This window comes from Pleurodeles waltl, chromosome 7 (assembly GCF_031143425.1).
Source record: "Pleurodeles waltl isolate 20211129_DDA chromosome 7, aPleWal1.hap1.20221129, whole genome shotgun sequence".
In the NCBI taxonomy this organism is placed as follows: domain Eukaryota; kingdom Metazoa; phylum Chordata; class Amphibia; order Caudata; family Salamandridae; genus Pleurodeles; species Pleurodeles waltl.
Window position 1 is genome coordinate 226,702,511 of NC_090446.1, and position 20,150 is coordinate 226,722,660.

At 44.2% G+C, this 20,150-nt stretch overlaps 1 protein-coding gene across 3 annotated transcripts in view; it reads left to right on the forward strand.

Annotated features, from left to right (window-relative positions):
* Positions 1-9,013, forward strand: part of AURKA (aurora kinase A) — a 32,515-nt gene extending 23,502 nt beyond the window's left edge. For all 3 annotated transcript variants that reach the window (XM_069243610.1, XM_069243609.1, XM_069243611.1), the window contains exons 7-9: positions 2,004-2,152; positions 7,201-7,375; positions 8,282-9,013. In XM_069243610.1, coding sequence (XP_069099711.1) covers positions 2,004-2,152; positions 7,201-7,375; positions 8,282-8,446 — 489 coding nt within the window. In that variant the 3' untranslated portion in view covers positions 8,447-9,013. The remainder of the gene's footprint in view (positions 1-2,003; positions 2,153-7,200; positions 7,376-8,281) is intronic.
* Positions 9,014-20,150: the final 11,137 nt, after the last annotated feature.

Consider the following 20,150-nt stretch of genomic DNA (forward strand, 5'->3'; position numbering starts at 1 on the left):
ACCCCATGCGGTGAGAGCCTTTGTGCTCTCTGAGGACAGAAACAAAGCCTGCTCTGGCTGGAGGTGCTTCACACCTCCCCCCGGCAGGAACTGTAACACCTAGCAGTGAGCTTCAAAGGCTCAAGCTTTGTGTTACAATGCCCCAGGGCACTCCAGCTAGTGGAGATGCCCGCCGCCTGGACCCAGCCCCCACCTTTGGCGGCAAGTCCAGGAGAGATAATGAGAAAAACAAGGAGGAGTCACTGGCCAGTTAGGACAGCCCCTAAGGCAACCTGAGCTGAAGTGACTCTGACTTTTAGGAATCCTCCATCTTGCAGATGGAGGATTCCCCCCCCCATAGGGATAGGAATGTGACCCCCTCCCCCTGGGAGGAGGCACAAAGAGGGTGTAGCCACCCTCAAGGGCTAGTAGCCATTGGCTACTGCCCTCCCTGACCTAAACACACCCCTAAATCCTGTATTTAGGGGCTCCCCTGAACCTAGGAAATCAGATTCCTGCAACTTACAGAAGAAGACTGCTGAGCTGAAAACCCCTGCACAAGAAGAAAAGACACCAACTGCTTTGGCCCCAGGACCAGCAACCTCTGAAACCTCAGAGGACTGCCCTGCTTCCAAGAGACCAAGAAACTCCCGAGAACAGCGGCCCTGTTCAACAAAGACTGCAACTTTGTATCCAGAGGAGCAGATTTAAAGACCCCTGCAATCCCCGCAAGAAGCGTGAGACTTGCAACACTGCACCCGGCGACCCCGACTCGACTGGTGGAGAAACAACGCTACAGGGAGGACCCTCCGGCGACTCCAAGACTGAGTAACCAAAGTTGTCCCCCTGAGCCCCCACAGCGACGCCTGCAGAGGGAATCCCGAGGCTCCCCCTGACCGCGACTGCCTGACTCTGAAATCCCGACGCCTGGAAAAGACCCTGCACCTGCAGCCCCCAGGACCTGAAGGATCGGAACTCCAGTGCAGGAGAGACCCCCCCCCCCCCCCCCCCCAGGAGGACCTCTCCCTTGCCCAGGTGGTGGCTACCCCGAGGAGCCCCCCCCTTGCCTGCCTGCAACGCTGAAGAGACCCCTCGGTCTCTCATTGAAACCAATTGGAAACCAGACGCGTGTTTGCACACTGCACCCGGCCGCCCCCGCGCTGCTGAGGGTGTACTTTTTGTGCTGACTTGTGCCCCCCTCCCCGGTGCCCTACAAAACCCCCCTGGTCTGCCCTCCGAAGACGCGGGTACTTACCTGCTGGCAGACTGGAACCGGGGCACCCCCTTACCTCCATTGAAGCCTATGTGTTTTGGGCACCTCTTTGACCTCTGCACCTGACCGGCCCTGAGCTGCTGGTGTGGTGACTTTGGGGTTGCTCTGAACCCCCAACGGTGGGCTACCTTGGACCCCAATTTGAATCCCGTAGGTGGTTTACTTACCTGCAAGAACTAACATTACTTTACCTCCCCAGGAACTGTGAAAATTGCACTGTCCACTTTTAAAACAGCTATATGTGTTATGTAAAAAGTATATATGCTATTGTGATTATTCAAAGTTCCTAAAGTACTTACCTGCAATACCTTTCAAATGAGATTACATGTAGAATTTGAACCTGTGGTTCCTAAAATAAACTAAGAAAATATATTTTTCTATACAAAGACCTATTGGCCTGGAATTGTCTGAGTGTGTGTGTGTTCCTCATTTATTGCCTGTGTGTGTGTGTACAACAAATGCTTAACACTACTCCTTTGATAAGCCTACTGCTCGACCACACTACCATAAAAATAGAGCATTAGTATTATCTCTTTTTGCCACTATCTTACCTCTAAGGGGAACCCTTGGACTCTGTGCATGCTATTCCTTACTTTGAAATAGCACATACAGAGCCAACTTCCTACAGTGTGCTTGCCAGTTCACGGAGGGTGTGGGTTACTTTGTGTTGTACTGCTAAGCCTTAAAGCTGTTTGGGCGGAATAAATGATTGCTGTGGTCTCCAATATTTTTCTTTTTTTCTTTTCTTCAGTATATCACAGAGCTAGCAGATGCACTGTCTTACTGCCACTCGAAGAAGGTCATTCACAGGGATATCAAGCCTGAGAACTTGCTGCTTGGCTCTAATGGAGAGCTGAAGATTGCAGACTTTGGGTGGTCTGTGCATGCTCCCTCATCCCGGTAAAGTATTTATTTTGCTTTGTTAGTTTTAAAGTTGTGTGGTGGTTACACTTTAGAAGGTTTTCTGAGTTGTGAGCTTTTTTGCTCTAAAGCAAAGATACCTGAAAACTGCTCATTTAGGGGTATACTACTTTAATTTTGGGTTTTCATACCACTAAAGGAGTCTACTAGTCCATAGTTCTTAAACTGTGGTCTGCGAAGCCTTGTGGGCCCACAATTGCTTAGAAAACTAGATTAATAAACAATATAAAAATATCAAATAGGATATTAAGTTTTTTTTTTTAATGCTCTGTGTAAGGAAATGCCTCCTTGGCATGGTTACCCCCTGACCTTTTTGCCTGTGCTGATGCTATGTTTTGAATTGAAAGTGTGCTGAGGCCTGCTAACCAGGCCCCAGCACCAGTGTTCTTTCCCTAACCTGTACTTTTGTATCCACAATTGGCACACCCTGGCATCCAGTTAAGTCCCTTGTAACTGGTACCCCTGGTACCAAGGGCCCTGATGCCAGGGCGGGTCTCTAAGGGCTGCAGCATATCTTATGCCACCCTGGGGACCCCTCACTCAGCACAGACACTGCTTGCCAGCTTGTGTGTGCTAGTGAGGACAAAATGAGTAAGTCGACATGGCACTCCCCTCAGGGTGCCATGCCAACCTCACACTGCCTATGCAGTATAGATAAGTCACCCCTCTAGCAGGCCTTACAGCCCTAAGGCAGGGGGCACTATACCATAGGTGAGGGCACCAGTGCATGAGCACTGTGCCCCTGCAGTGTCTAAGCCAAACCTTAGACATTGTAAGTGCAGGGTAGCCATAAGAGTATATGGTCTGGGAGTCTGTCAAACACGAACTCCACAGCACCATAATGGCTACACTGAATACTGGGACGTTTGGTATCCAACTTCTCAGCACAATAAATGCACACTGATGCCAGTGTACATTTTGTTGTGAAATACACCCCAGAGGGCACCTTACAGGTGCCCCCTGACACCTTAACCGACTATCTGTGTAGGCTGACTGGTTCCAGCAGCCTGCCACAACCGAGACATGTTGCTGGCCCCATGGGGAGAGTGCCTTTGTCACTCTGAGCCAGTAACAAAGCCTGCACTGGGTGGAGATGCTATCACCTCCCCAGGCAGGAGCTGTAACACCTGACGGTGAGCCTCAAAGGCTCACCCCCTTTGTTCCAGCACCACAGGACACTCCAGCTGGTGGAGTTGCCCGCCCCCCTCCAGCCACGGCCCCACTTTTGGCGGCAAGGATGGGGGAAATAATGAGAATAACAAGGAGTCACTGGCCAGTCAGGACAGCCCCTAAGGTGTCCTGAGCTGAAGTGACTAACTTTTAGAAATCCTCCATCTTGCAGATGGAGGATTCCCCCAATAGGGATAGGATTGTGACCCCCTCTCCTTGGGAGGAGGCACAAAGAGGGTGTACCCATCGTCTGGGCTAGTAGCCATTGGCTACTAACCCCCCAGACCTAAACACGCCCTTAAATTTAGTATTTAAGGGCATCCCTGAACCTAAAGATTTAGATTCCTGCAACTACAAGAAGAAGACTGCGGAGCTGAAAGACCCCTGCAGAAGAAGAAAAGACACCAACTGCTTTGGCCCCAGACCTACCAGCCTGTCGCCTGCCTTCTAAAGAAACCTGCTCCAGTGACGCTTTCCCCAGGACCAGCGACCTCTGAATCCTCAGAGGACTGCCCTGCTTCAAGAAAGACAAACTCCTGAGGACAGCGGCCCTGCTCCAAAAAGACTGCAACTTTGTTACAGAGGAGCAGATTTAAAGACCCCTGCAAATCCCCGCAAGAAGCGTGAGACTTGCAACACTGCACCCGGCGACCCCCCCAACTCGACTGGTGGCGAATCAACACCTCGGGGAGGACCCTCCGGCGACTCGAAGACTGTGTAACCAAAGTTGTCCCCCTGAGCCCACACAGCGACTCCTGCAGAGGGAATCCCAAGGCTCCCCCTGACCGCGACTGCCTGACTCTAAGGTCCCGACGGCTGGAAAAGACCCTGCACCCCCAGCACCTGAAGGATTGGAACTCCAGTGCAGGAGTGACCCCCAGGAGGCCCTCTCCCTTGCCCAGGTGGTGGCTACCCTGAGGAGCCCCCCCCCCCTTGCCTGCCTGCACCGCTGAAGAGACCCCTTGGTCTCCCATTGACTCCCATTGGAAACCCGACACTTGTTTACACACTGCACCCGGCTGCCCCCGCGCTGCTGAGGGTGTACTTTTTGTGTGGACTTGTGTCCCGTCCCCCCGTCCCCCCCCCCCCGTGCCCTACAAAAACCCCCTGGTCTGCCCTCCGAAGACGCGGGTACTTACCTGCTGGCAGACTGGAACCGGGGCACCCCCTTCTCTCCATTGAAGCCTGTGTTTTGGGCACCTCTTTGACCTCTGCACCTGACCGGCCCTGAGCTGCTGGTGTGGTAACTTTGGGGTTGCTCTGAACCCCCAACAGTGGGCTACCTTGGACCCAAAACTGAACCCTGTAGGTGGGTTACTTACCTGCAAAAACTAACAATACTTTACCTCCCCGAGGAACTGTGAAAATTGCAGTGTCCACTTTTAAAACAGCTATTTGTGTTTTATGTGAAAAGTATATATGCTACTGTAATTATTCAAAGTTCCTAAAGTACTTACCTGCAATACCTTCCAAATGAGATTACATGTAGAATTTGAACCTGTGGTTCTTAAAATAAACTAAGAAAAGAGATTTTTCTATAACAAAAACCTATTGGCTGGAATTGTCTGAGTGTGAATGTGGAGGAATTCAAAATTGGAGGTTAAAATCAGTTGGTACCCTTCGATTCTCTTGAGAGCGGTACAAGAACAAAATATAGTATGGACAATGGGTGTCCTCAACTAAGTTTAGAGAAGCTCAGCCTCTCAAACACCAAAATTGCTGAGGCTGGTGTAATTAATGTAATTAATACCGGAATTCCCCCCCCCCCCCCCCCCCCCCCCCAAAGGCTAAGAACCACGGCGCTGCATTTATTTAATCTAGGAGTCCATGCATCTTAAGACAGGTTGTGTGCTTCACTATTATCTTTCAGGATGGGTAATATAAATGGGGGGGGGGTCAATACTAGGACATGCCAACTAGCGAACCAGTCTTTCCACACTTTTGAAAATAACTAGTAGTCAAACATACCTGATATGCAATATCCACCAGGATGTTGTCCAGTAAGCACCTACTGGTCAAGTGAAAAGGCTTCAGTCATTGGAAGTTGCGGTTACGTAGTCCTGGCTTCTTTTTAGGGTAGAGCACACATGTGCTCTGTCCCTATTGTAATCTCTGGCTTTTAACCTCACCCATGTCACGCCTGTCACTTTCATTGGTTCGTGGGCTTTTTTAAGTCTGCTTGATTTCATTAAAGGCATGCATATGTCATGCCTTTGGTGCTCAGCCCTCAAGCACACCGGCCAGCTACTGAAAACATACAAGTCTCCATGTTTTCAGCCTGGTTTCTTCACTATATCTATTTTATTTTCTATGCAGCACAAGCATGCTGAGTTTTACATAGCGTGATTTTGATTTATTTATATATATATATATAGCTTTTTTTCCCCTCGCAGCTGCCCTGTGCTTGTTGGGTTTACACAGTTATGATTTAATATTGTTCCCATAGTTAAATGGCTATATTAGACGAGCAGTGAAAACCACTGTTCTTATTAATGGAAAAAACAACTTTACTATCAAGGTAACGGAGTTGAACGGCTGCTGTTGGCGATCTCAAAGTCCAGAGCTCCAATGGCATTGTTTAAAGTTCAGTAAACGGAGTACCATTAGTTGGTTAATAGTTTTTATTTACAGTGAAATCTTTATAAGCGCACTTTACTGTGTAGTCACGAATACTGCCTATGCACCTACAGTACTTTATGCTGACAATTATGTAGCAATAACTCAAGTTGACAAATTTCTTTAAGTCGGAGTTTTATTATAGACAAATTTGTTATTCAATTTGTTTAACAAATGGAAAGCCACTCGCACCTCGATTGGCCATTAACTCAGTTGCACTAATGTCAGGTACTCAGCGCAGTTTTCATTTGGCTTAAGGTTCTTCCACTGCCTAATAATAGTGCTTTATCGCTGATGTAAGCTGTGTTTTAGCATCTCTAAAGACAAGCGCTCTAACCAGGTTTGGAAAGGACTTCATTGGTGCAACCCATTATTTAAATGTTTATTGGATTAAACAGTGGTCATTCACAGCTAGTATTTAGCCTGAAGAGCTTTATACCCTTTCTTTAACTTATCAAATCTTGATTTCAAGCAGCTAGGACACTAAACTGAAACAGAGCACTCTGCTTCAAAGGTGGGAGCACACATGAGATTGTCTGGCGTGCTGCGTAGAGTTGGCATACCCCTTGTCTAGTGCCTTGGTCAGGATGTGTTCAGTATTTCAATCAGTGCTCAATCAGACTAGATATCTACAGACTAGATATCAAGGTTTTTACCTTGAAAGATTTTGGCTCGAGCTTACCTCTTCTGTCTGTCCTCTGAGCCAGTGAAGTCCTTCTGATGCTGATCCATTGGAAAATATAATCCATGGGACACCTGGCATTGGCAGAACTGTTTCCAGTCAACCAGTGGTTGTAGATTAACCTGTTACATGGATTTTAGACTGATCAGAAAATCTCCCTCATCGGAGGTTGGTGTATGTTGCTATAGCAGTGTTCAGATGTTTTCCCGTTAGTGGAGGGAGGGTCTTTGTTACATGCTTAAGGAACAGATGTTCACACAATGGCCATGAGCTGGCTTTATTGAATCAGTTGTACTTTGATTCAACAAAAGGCATTGTCAAAACATCGCTTTCTGAAGTGTAGAGATAGGAAAACGAAGTTTACAAATGAGCTGGTTCAGATTGTGGAGAATGCTAAAGATTAGATGGTAAGGTTTGCATGGGGTGGTGGTACAATATGCTTCGAAGGAAGTGATTAAGGCTGTGAACAAGCCTTTATTCTGGATTCTGCAGTAAGTTTCTTTAGATTGCTGACTGAGTTGCGAGGCTTATTTTTTTTATTTTTCCTCTCCCTCTTTAGGCGAAGTACGCTTTGTGGTACTCTGGACTACCTGCCTCCTGAGATGATTGAAGGTAAAATGCATGACGATAAAGTGGACCTCTGGAGTCTCGGTGTGCTGTGTTATGAATTTCTTGTTGGAAAGCCACCCTTTGAAGCTGACACGCACCAGGAAACCTACAGGCGCATTTCCAAGGTAATTTTGCTGCCTCTTGAAATTGTAAGTTAGTGTTGTGTAGTGGTTGACCATCTTAATGCCTGTAGGGGGTTTGCATTTTATTTTACAAGGTACACAAACCACCTTCTCTTCATTCTTTGGCTGCTTGCTGCCAATGCAGGCACCCTTGCATTGTTGTGCAATGGAGCCTGTGTTGTAAGGAGGATGGTTTCTTGTGCAGAAAGGGGCTCCTTTTTGCATAAAAACAATATCCTGATACATTTTACTCTTTGCTATTCTGACACACAAAGGAAAAATCAAAGATAAGCATGTTTGTTCTCCAGTAGAGGCGTAACAAGAGATGTAGCATTTTGGCACATTTCAAAGTATGCCACCTTTGGTAAATCTAGAAATGCGTCAATCAACGGGGTATTGTGTTTGGACACCACCATGGGTCAGAGTAATGCAGCACAGCAATTTGCGCTGCATTGAATTACTCTGGATTTAACAAGCCACTCTGGCCACACAAGGTGGCCTTGCATGGCTTGTTAAATAGCATTTTGGAGTTGTCATTCTTGCATTGTTGTGTGGTGCAAGAACGCCCATCAGAAATAAAAATCAGGACATTTACGGCCATATTTAGCATGGTTATATACACACACACACCAGTGGTGTTTCAGATGCGTGGGAATGTTGATGGGCTTTCTCAGAACCAGTTATCACTAAAGTACCATGGAATTTGCGGACAGTTGAGCTGGTCGTGGTTTTAAAACGGTTTTGAAAAATAGACTGGGCGACGTCATCTTCACTTTCAAGAATGCTAGCTAAATGTGGTGGTGGCCAGGATTGGACAGTAATACTAGACTGGGCAGGTAAGTATTTCTATGACACGCAAGTTTAGGGATCTGCTAATGCGTTTTTTTTTTTGTTTTTTTTTTTCCTTAGGTTGAATATCAGTTTCCTTCATCTGTGTCTGATGGCGCTCGAGACCTGATCTCAAAGCTGCTGAAACATAATCCATACCAGAGGCTGCCTTTAAAGGATGTGTTGGAACATTCATGGATTGTAGCAAACTCCACTAAGCGTCCCACAACTCAAAGGAATTCTTGAACAACTGCACAGTGACACCAAAAAAAAGTTAATCTTGCACACATTTGCACCCACTAGAACAAGCGCATCACAATTATTGGCAGTGGATAGCATTTCCTCAGCATTCCAAAGCTGACTTTCAGCAGACTGAGCTGAAAATAGCACATAAATAGTTACCAATCAGTGTCCTATAAAAAACAAAAAAAAAAAAATCAGGGCTGTATTATGACCTTTAATGTGACTTGAGTAATCTCATTGTACCTGAAAGTGCAATAATCCGCTGGCATGTACAGATATGGTAGGCTGCTATGGTTGCACTTGTCACTTGTGAATGGGAAGGAAGAATGCCAATATGTAAATACATTGTATATATTTAAATTTTAATGTTGTCCAGTTCGAATGATGTGAATAGGCAAAGCGTATAGAGCGTATGGGTTGTTTGAATGTTTGTGAGGAGGCTATAATAATTCTGTTTACTATATTCCTTTTCACAGTGTATGGCTTTTTGTTTTTTTTCCAGAGATGGTTACTATTGTCATGGTTAATATTGTCTTCAGAAATACTACAAATAAAATAAATAGATTTTTATACTTGTATGGTCCAAATGTACTTTAACAGATTAGGATACTTTACATTTTGGCATCTAGCATTACAAATCTGATGGAGACATCAAGCTGCAGACACCTTACCTTTTGAATTCTCCCCAGGAGTCTGGTTTAGGTGATGGGGGGGGGGCGCTCCATCGAGTAACACTGATCGAGGGATCCAGTCCTAGATTATGACACTCCAGTCATACCACCTCAACCTCCCCCCACTGACACAGAGCCGAATGGGTGGCAGCCGACGCTGGCAGGAACTTTTCCTCCTAGATCGTATCCTGAGCCTTATTCTGCTGGGTTAGGCCTCGAAGAATGGTAGGGTTTTTTGGCCCTTTAGAATCGGCTATGAAGAAATGAACTGGCATAAGTACTTGGGTGAAGCCAGTGGACTGGGTGCATCTTCAGATACTGGTATAATTTCTTTGCCTGCTATGGAGGGAGGAGCTTCTTATGCTTTGGCTTTGAGGAGGGTGGCTGTGGTCCTGGACCTACAGCTACCCTCAGTTGTTATCAGCCTTAATCTCCTGACGGGAGCTGCAACCAGGAGCTTCTGCATCTCAACCCCTGCTCTTGTGCAATGATTGTACCACTGATAGAGTACTAGGTACCTGGTCCAAACATAGCAAAGGTCTGCCTGTGAATAGGCCAATTTGCCACCATTGCTCCGCACCGAAGTACCCAAATTCCTGATGCTGTGCCTAAGCCCCTGAGAGCTTGGTGGTCCCATCCTCTACTTCCATAGCACATTTCCCCCACCACTCCCCCGGATATGGAATCTGACATGGTCTAGCTATCAAAGGGAATCTGTACTGGTGGTTGACGATTGGGCCAGAAGCAGATGTTCTTTCCCCAAATCAATCTGACAGTGACTGGGGTGTGACTGCCATTTGGGAAGGTGGAGATGAGTACTCTGGTTTCTGGTGGAAGTGCGGCTCCACATCAACATGCTTGAGCTCTGTGGAATCCAATTGGCATTGAAAGCATTTAGTCTGTGATCTGCTCATGACATTAAAATCAAGCGCTCCCACGGATCTCTGTCCTCGCATTTTAAAGTTAGCTCCGCAGCTTGAGGCCGAGGCCTTGGAGCCAGTATTTGTAGAGATTCTTCATGAAGGGATTTTTCCAGCAGTCTGGAAGCAGGCCACAGTGATTACTCACTAAAAACGGGAAAGGATGCTGCGGACCTTACAAATCTTCACCCAATTTCACTACTGCCAGGTCTGACCAAAATGTTAGAAAAACATCTTAATTATGAGTTATCTATTTCTTCAAGAGAATGGCAAATTGGATCCATCTCAGCATAGCTTTCGTGGTGCTCATAGTACAGAAACAGCTCTTATTTCTACTTCTGACATTATGCATCGTAGCGGCGATTTGGGAGAAGGTTCAATTCTGGTTCTGCTACTCCGCAGCTTTTGACACTATTTCGCCTATCATTCTGCTCGATCGTCTGTTCCAGGCTGGAGTGAGAGGGAAGGCTTGGCAGCTTCTTAGCTCCTTTCTCATGGACAGAAAAATCACGGTGGTGACCACCGGGCCTCTCCTTTCCATCTTCCGTGTGGTGTTCCGCAGGGGTCTTCCCTCAGTCAGACACTTTTCAATCTATATATGGCGCCTCTGGCTAACCTGGTACGTTCTTTTGGTTTCCAGATTCTCATATGCAGATGATACGCAGGTGATTGTGCCTGTTTCTTGCAACTGGCAGGACACTAAGGAGAATTTTCAATGCTGCATGACGACAATGAACAACTGGATGGCCAGTAATTGGCTTAAACTTAACGGGGATAAGACGGTGATTATGTGCTTTGGGTGTAATGACTCCCCTTGGGACAACAGTTGGTGGCCCCCGCCGTGTGGGGGCTGCCCATCACCCATGCCTGTCGCAAAGAATTTAGGGATTATTTTTTGACGACTCTCTGGATTTAATTACAGATCAATCATAGTCAAGGTCTGTTTTTGGATATTTAAAAACACTTAAAATTTTACATCTTTTAGAGGATGACTTAAGGTGGCCGATGGTGCTGGCGTTAGTCACTTCTAGACTTGACTATTGTAATTCATTGCTGCTCAATGCAAAAATCTTCTTTAGACAAATTACAGTCTATTCAGAACGCGGCAGCACACTTCACTTTGAATCTTCCTCAGTTTACATCAGCCAGTAGATGTGTCATCTTTACACTGGCTCCCGATTAAGAAGAGAATTATTTTTAAAAACACTCTGCCTCACTCATAAAGCATTACAATCGGAGGGATGTGACTATTTGAAGTCTACTCTGCATATTTATCAACCGTCGAGATACTTGAGATCCTCTTACAAATTTATGATCAAGGTGCCTCGTAACCAGGCCAGATGGGGTCACCGGGCCTTCACGGTGGAAGCGGGCAAGCTTTGGAATGTCCTGCCCTCTCGCTCCGTCAAATGTCGATTCATCTTCAATTTAGGAAGAGCCTTAAAACCTGGCTTTTTGCAAATTAGACTCTGGGGCAGCTTGTGCTTTTTCCCTTATCGCTGGTTGGTCTAGCACTTCAATTTTCTTGCCGGAATGCACTCTATAAATAAATCAATACAATACAATCCCTCTACCAAGGGAAAGCTAATGGCGGCATTCACTTGCCACAAAAATGTGGCACTGCAACTGGCGGAGAGGGGTCGTAGACCCTTTGTCAGGAGGCTCTGGACATGGCTGGAACAACTGGGCATGTCCCTGGTGGTTCTACATCTGGTGGGCTATCTGAATGCCAGAGCAAGCAAAGGCATTCAAAATGCCTAGCTGATCACAAATGGCGACTCCATTCAAAAGTGGATATAAGTTCTCTTTTAGCACTGGGAAGAGCCTTTATTACTCAGCCTGCCTATGCTGAGTGTAATGTTGGTTTTGTGCACTGGAATTTCCAAGGCAGCAATTGCTTGGAGACGGTCTTGTGTGGAATTCAGGCCTCTTGTACACCTTTCGGTCAATACCACTCTTAGCTCTTGATCAAGAAGATCAGGAGCAACCAGGCATAAGTGATCCTTGGTCTGGGCACGGACAGTCTTGTAACACAAGCTGCTGATCATGTCGATCCAGCCTCCTGATTAGATTGACACTTCAGGAGGATCTTCTGTTGCAGTAGCAATGGAGGATTCTTCACCCAAACCTGTACACAATTTGTGCCATGGGGCATAGACAAGTGTAATCCCTCCACCCTACCTTGGGCTTTGATTTGGACACTCATAAGGGCTATTTATCTTCCTCTTCTCCCCCCCCCCCCCCCCCCCCCCAGTTTTTCTTATTTAATTTTTTCCTCCTTTCTCCACTTGGTTGCCTAATCAGCCTTACTTATTGAAGTCTATTGTACATAGGTTCCGCAAAGGTCTTATACATCTCTTGTGCACTCCCTAAAATCCTCATCAACTGTTGATAACGCGTCCAGCCCTTATAAATTACCTGTACCTGGACACGGAGGTCGGTGAATCTTTTAGCTGAGTCGGGCTCTCCTCATCCTAGAATAGTCGGGTCACTTAGATCAATAATCTAACTATTGTAATTGGTAATCAATCAATTAATAGATCAATATCCCATCAGAAATCAATAACAGTTGATATTTCGGCGCACCATGACCTTTCAGTCATGAATAACCACACCTGTTTATTAAAAGTTAGTGAATTTATTTCCCTATATTAACAAAGCTAGCACAATGTATGAGTCTCAAAACCAAATGATATAGGTATATGAACATTACTAGCTGTCCATAGCGGTGGAAGAAACGCAATCTACGCAAAATCTGAATGGTACATTCAGTTATGGCAATACACAAATCACTAATATGACTAACTGTATTTGACTAATTTCATACATTGGTCAGCATAACAAGATTTCAAATTAGCATGGTGCATCGAATGAATACCTAGACTAACCTCTAATTAGCATTGGCATGTGGGGCTTCATGCAAAATGAATTTAATCAACACAAATTTGGAAAACCTCTAGCTTAGGCCCTATCGAAATAGCAGTTGGTACCTAAAGGAAAAAAAAAAACACAATGCATAATACAATTTATCCTTTCATATTTACCAAATACAATCCGCATTCAAGAAAAGTCTTCGTCCTTCAGTTACCGCTTCGATCAGCATGGGGCAGGTTTCAAAGGGTCAAAGTTAAGGGCAAGCTTCCTTGCCACAGCAAGGGGAATGGGGCAAAGTTACTTCATGGGCAAGACGGGGCAAATCAAAGTTAAAGTCTCTAGGGTGAGAATTCTTAAAGTCTTTCTCTCAGATAGAGAAAAGGGCATCAGGGTGTTGTCCAAAAATGGAGTCTGGCATCTGGCTTCAAATTGGCATCGAGGAAAATGGCTGACTTCTCTTTGTCCAGTGGGTTTAAGTAAAACATTCCAAATTCTGCAGGGTCCTTCCATTGGAGGGTTCATAGGTTGGCTTCAAATTGCCCAATGAAAATTCTCTTTACTAGCGCTCATTTATGCATACATTGTCCTTGGAGCCTTGGAACACAAGTTGCAACATGGGTTGCCAATTATTTTTGGTATCTGTACCTTCATTGTCCACACCTGCAGTATCTGACCTTGTATCAAAGGGGATGAAACTGGCCTAGTACGAAACCTTGGAGATAAGTGTATTAGTCATCTCTGCTGGAAAAATACAACTTCAAGCAAGAATATATGTTTCATTAGTTCAAGGAAAAGCCACGCAGTTAGAATTTGAAACCAGGCCAAAGCCTCTACTAAATTTAAGCTAATCAAAACAGTTTCAAATAAGAAATCATGGCATACATTTGCAATTGTCAGATTACTACAATTTTCAAATCTTCATGATTAATAAAGCTCATTTACAATTATGGCAAACTACCCAGAGGGCACAATTTCCCTCATACATTATTTTCTTTATTAAAATCACACTACATTATGTGCTTTTGGATACATGATATGTGAATATATGTTGGACCCTCTTTTTTTCTGTGTCATCAATCCCTCCTCTGATGACTGTCATCACATCTACCCACAAATTTTATTCCATAAAAATTCTGTATAGTAATATGGCACTTCAGTCAATTCCCTTTTTCTTTTAATCCCTTTAGATTTTTCTCTATATATTTCTACCATTTTGGCTTGTTCTTTTTCACTTTTTCTGTTGCGCCTTGTTTTCAATATTTTGATAGCTTTCCATATTCCCCAAAAGCCTAATAAACTAATATTATTAATATTCCCTTTTTTTTTTTTTAGTAAAAATCCGTTCCAAACGTTGCTGAGCCAATTTCCCTCAGAAGCAAATCCCTTTTCAACTTTCTCCCAAACTCCTGGTTCTTTCAGTTCCTTCAAATCTGTACTTTCATTAGTTAAATTTGTAAGCACCTTTCTCATTTTTCCACTGTTGTCTTGTACAACAGTGACGTGTACCAAGCATTTTGCAAACTCCGCCATCCTTTGCTAAAAGAATGTCTAAGGCAAGCCGATTTTGAAGAGTCCTAGCTCTTTCTGCAGCGAGTTCAGCATCCATCAGGATTACATCTCCTGAAAAGTTTGTCAGCATGTTATCCACAATAGTAGACAACTTTCGTATTTTTATTGAATTCAATATGACTCCCACTGAAGGAATCAATGCTCCAAATATATCTCCTACCACACCAGAAGCTGTCTCCCTTTTCTGAACATGTGATTCTGCCTCTCATCTGCGGCTGAAACATAGCACTTCCCTGTTGTTGCTGTTGTGGCATCTGTTGTTTGAAAACCTTGCAAACCTGTCTGAGCTGCTCTAAGCTGCATCACCTTTTCTTTCAATCTTTTCTACTTTGTCTCAATCTCATCACTGCAGTATTTTGCATAATTCAACACTTCATCGATCGACTTTGACTGCCAACAAATCAAATGCGTTTTAATCATCTGGCTGATTTCGGTTCTCAACCCTTCCACAAATCTGAACACAAAATGGAACATGTCCTTTGCCTCAATCGTTTCTGTGCCACTGTAATTCTTAAACGCTTTCAACAATCTCTCATAGTACGCATGTATAGATTCTTTAACCTCTTGGGCTGTTCTATCAATCCTCTGCCAATCCACATTTTTCGACGCAACCTTGGTTTTCAAGTGCTCGATCACCTAGTGGTACAAACTCATTACCGTAGGTGATGGCGCACCTGTGTCCCTATCTCTCTCTGGCTCACTCGTCGGCCAACCTACAGCCCTTTTACAATCTTCCCACAAATCTGCCGGAACCACAATTTCAAATAATGTATTTAGGTCTTCCCAGAGACATTTTGCGAGTTTCACAAATCTGTTTGATACCACTCGATTGTTTTTTCTCTTAATTTAGGGAAATCATCCGTAAAGGATTGAATATCGCACCTGTGCCATGGTACAAGTTCCCCCCTGCTGTCTCTCTTATTGGTAACATGGTTATCAGGTCGTCATTCTGTTGTGCTTTCTCATTCTGCTCTGGGGTATTTTCTTTCTTTTTGTCCTTTTTCTTAACCCACCTGCTTTCCCACTTGTCTAAACATCTCCAGACCTGTGCGCTCTGCAGTATCTCTTTAAGGTGTGTTTTCATCCCTGTGGCTCTCATGTGTTCAAAATCTTTTGTCTCAAAATCTAACCTGTAACTTCTGCTCAGGTGTTTAGTCTTACTTATATCGATCTCGTTCCTGTCTGCAATTTCTTGTAACTTCTTATGTATGCTACTTACTTCTCTTGTAATCCTAGGGCACATGTATTTTAGCTCTTACTCTGTGTGTATGATTCTAATCTGTTCAAGCACATTGTTCCCTCTACCAGTTAATCTGCCTCCATACCCAATCTTATTTTATTCAGGTATTCTTCTCCCTTCCCGCTGGATGTACTCTGGGGAGTTCAGGCTGTTGAACCATTGTGTTAACTGTTGCGCGTTCAGTCCCATCAGTGTAGCAGTTACATCAACTGCTACTGATGGTTTCTGTAATGTTTCAGTCTCTGAGGTTAACGGTACTAATAGTGGTGGATGTGACCTTACCACGGTTGACGGAGCACAAATTGGGATTGGACTAAATTCTGACAAGGTCCCAGATCCATTTGGTAGTGTCGCTATTGGAGTTGTTTCTGGAGTGGTTTCTATGCATCTTCTCCCTGTCCCACTCTGTCATTACTACCCTTTGTTCGCATACGTTTGGGTTTGCTTGTATGTACAGTGGTGCTGGTGGACCTACAGGGATAGGCAGAGATATCGCATCTGGATTCTGTCTGTTCCCCGAATTCTGTGGCATGTTAATCCCCACATTATGGTTCATCATTGCTGGCATACTTAACTGGCTCTGTTACTCGAGTATACTTCGGCACTTCTTGTGCCTGCTTTTGAGGCATCAAAAACTGTGTTGATTCGGCTTGAATCAGTGTCGGTCTTTGATAGTTTTGTCCTCCCTGCGCCATTGAATCCGAAGTCATTTCCATGTTATGCCCATCACAGCAATGCCTTTGAACCTGTGGCTGATAATTATCAGCCGGTTTCAATTTAGGCATGTCTGGGTATATTCTCTGAATCTGTGGTATTTGTGGTGAGAAAGGCATGTCGGAGCTGTTCGGCCTCAGAGATTCTCAAATTTGGTGTTACATTACCCTGTATTGGTTATGGAGGGGCAGTACTAATGCTTGAGCCTTTTTCGCTTTCCACATATGGTGGCGGCCGATCATTCAGCAATTGTATAATGAACTCCTCATCGTCTGACCTTTTCGAGTGTCTGTTGTTCTCTCTATCTCTGGACTGACTCCTATTTGTCTTATAGGTAGCTTTCCTTCTGTTTCCTCTTCATCGGTAATTGCTGGAAACAATTTAATCCCCTGCAATACATCTGATCTCCACACCTTCTGTGTGCTGTCCCATCTAGCATCCGCTAGTGTCTTTTCTTATTCTTGTCTGAAATTTCTTTTGTTGTTGGTTTCTAGCTATTAGCTCCCAAATTGCTAGTGCCTGAAACTGCTGGTCTTGGAGGTACTTTCATGTCGCACAACGCAAATCTTAGATTCTCCAAAACCCTTAGGTTAAACGACCCATGGATAGGGAACGCTACACTTCCGTGCTTCTCTGTTAATTTGCACCATTGCTTTAGCCAAAGACATGGTGCGACCCCCTTTTCTTCAGTCACAATGTAAGCTGGTGTACCCTCAGGCGGTGTTTCTTCTCCTACATTTGTTTTAATATAAACATCTCCCCTCATGGCACTCTTAAATGCTTTGAAGAATTTCATCTTTCGGTCTTATATTTTTCTAAAATGTGTAATCAATAAGTGACTTTAATTCCCGGAATACTCTTTGCTTGCCTTGCCCCTACCAATTGCGCTTCACGGACTGTGTCCAATCCTTGTGCGACCCTTCTCACCAACCAACCAACCGACCTATACCATCGTGCTCCTAGTGACGTCACACTCTCACACTGCGGCTGACAGTCCAGCGGCTTGTCCTCTTTCGTTCGTCTTCACTCAAATATTAACTTCTGCAATATATCGCGAGCACTAACCAAAGGAAGAAAACAAATCTGTCGGTTTTACTACAGGAAGGGTAATACAATCGCTTCAGAAACCTTAGGGATTTTTCACTAGCCTCAGCAGTTATTCCATCTTTCTCGGTTTCCCACTTTCGCAAGCAAAATTTGACCCGCAAACTTTACCCTCAACTGATCAATGAACTATTCTAGTGCACTTTAGAATTCGTCAAATCTCAAAGTCGAAAATTTTCTTTCATTCTTCAGAATTCATACCAACTTGTTGACCACGCCCCATCAACCTATTAAACCGACCAGATCACATCATCAAACAAGTGTCTCATACACTTTTCAACATACTCCGGAGTCTCTTGACCTCTCAGGACTCGTCTCAACATCAACAACCACGTGGACAATTTTTCTGCACAAAGCGCTACACACATGTGAAGTTCGATGACTTCCCTACTCTCACACTTTGGAGTAACACTCCTCTAATATCTTTTAACCCCCTAAAATCCTCACAAACTTCTCAATTAATCTGCGGCAATAAGCTGTGCAACTGCAAAACCCTAACCTCTCTCATACCATCACTAGAAACGCCGAAAACATTCTCACACCTCCCTGTCCTCCATTCGCAAGCTCAGAGATTCCGGGAAAGTCATTGGGGACTTAGGGCATCATCATCCCTCCAACTTATTTTATCAAAGAAAATTCTATCTTAACTCAGTCTATTGTTCGGATGGGGTCCCAAAGAGCATAACCATCAATCTCTGCTACCATCTACTGATAACGCGTCTAGCCCTTATAAATTACCTGTACCTGGACACGTTGGAGGTCGGTGAATCTTTTAGTCAAGTCGGGCTCTCCTCATCCTAGAATAGTCAGGTCACTTAGATCAATAACTATTGTAATCGGTAATCAATACTCAATAGATCAATATATCACATCAGAAATCAATAAGTTGATATTTCGGCGCACCGTGACCTTTCAGTCATGAATAACCACACCTGTTTATTAAAAGTTAGTGAATTTATTTCCCTATATTAACAAAGCTAGCACAATGTATGAGTCTCAAAACCAAATGATATATTTATATGAACATTACTAGCTGTCCATAGCGGCGGAAGAAACGCAATCTACGCAAAATCTGAATAATGATACATTCAGTTGTGGCAATACACAAATCACTAATATGACTAACTGTATTTGACTAATTTCATACATTGGTCAGCATAACAAGATTTCAAATTAGCATGGTGCATTGAATGAATACCTCGACTAACCTCTAATTAGCATCGGCATGTGGGGATTCGTGCAAAACTAATTTAGTCAACAAAAATTTGGAAAACCTCTAGCTTAGGCCCTATCGAAATAGCAGTTGGTACCTAAAAAGGAAAAAAAAAAAAAAACACAATGCATAATACAATTATCCTTTTCATATTTACCAAATACAATCCACATTCAAGAAAAGTCTTCGTCCTTCAGGTACCGGTTCGATCAGCTTGGGGCAGGTTTCAAAGGGTCAAAGTTAAGGGCAAGCTTCCTTGCCACAGCAAGGGGAATGGGGCAAAGTTACTTCATGGGCAAGACGGGGCAAATCAAATTTAAAGTCTCTAGGGTGAGAATTCTTAAAGTCTCTTTCTCTCAGATAGAGAAAAGGGCATCAGGGTGTCGTCCAAAATGGAGTCTGGCATCTGGCTTCAAATTGGCATCGAGGAAAATGACTGACTTCTCTTTGTCCAGTGGGTTTAAGTAAGAAACATTCCAAATTCTGCAGGGTCTTCCATTGGAGGGTTCATAGGTTGTCTTCAAATTGCCCAATGAAAATTGTCTCTTTACTAGCGCTCATTTATGCATACACTGTCCTTGGAGCCTTGGAACACAAGTTGCAACATGGGTTGCCAATTATTTTTGGTATCTGTACCTTCATTGTCCGCACCTGCAGAGACTGACCTTGTATCAAAGGGGATGACACCGGTCTAGTACGAAACCTTGGAGATAAGTGTATTAGTCATCTCTGCTGGAAAAATACAACTTCAAGCAAGAATATGTTTCATTAGTTCAAGGAAAAGCCACGCAGTTAGAATTTGAAACCAGGCAACTAGGCCAAAGCCTCTACTAAATTTAAGCTAAGCAAAACAGTTTCAAATAAGAAATCATGGCATACATTTGCAATTATGTCGGATTACTACAATTTTCAATTCTTCATGATTAATAAAGCTTGTTTACAATTATGGCGAACTACCCCGAGGGCACAATTTCCCTTGTACGTTATTTTCTTTACTAAAATCACACTACATTATGTGCTTTTGGATACATGATATGTGAATATATGTTGGACCCTCTTTTTCTGCGTCATCACTGTCACTCAGGCATCTCACATTGCCACAAGGAAGGCTGTTTTCAATTTAATCGGCCAGCAGAGTGAATGAGTGAGCTGCCGGCCTTATCAAGCTGCCCTAACTCACTATTTATCCTGACACCCTTCTTAGGAAGAGGAGACTCTGCTGCCTGGACCCAGGCAAAGCGTTCGCATTACATCTTGGTCATCCATCAAGAACCCTTGTAAGATCAAGTCTGTAGGTGTGGAAAAATGCTGGGCAGTGTAAAAGCGTACCATCTCCAGATGGGTTGTACACTGCATTAAAATCAACTACACAATGGCCAAGAAGCAGAACGATTGCCCCCCC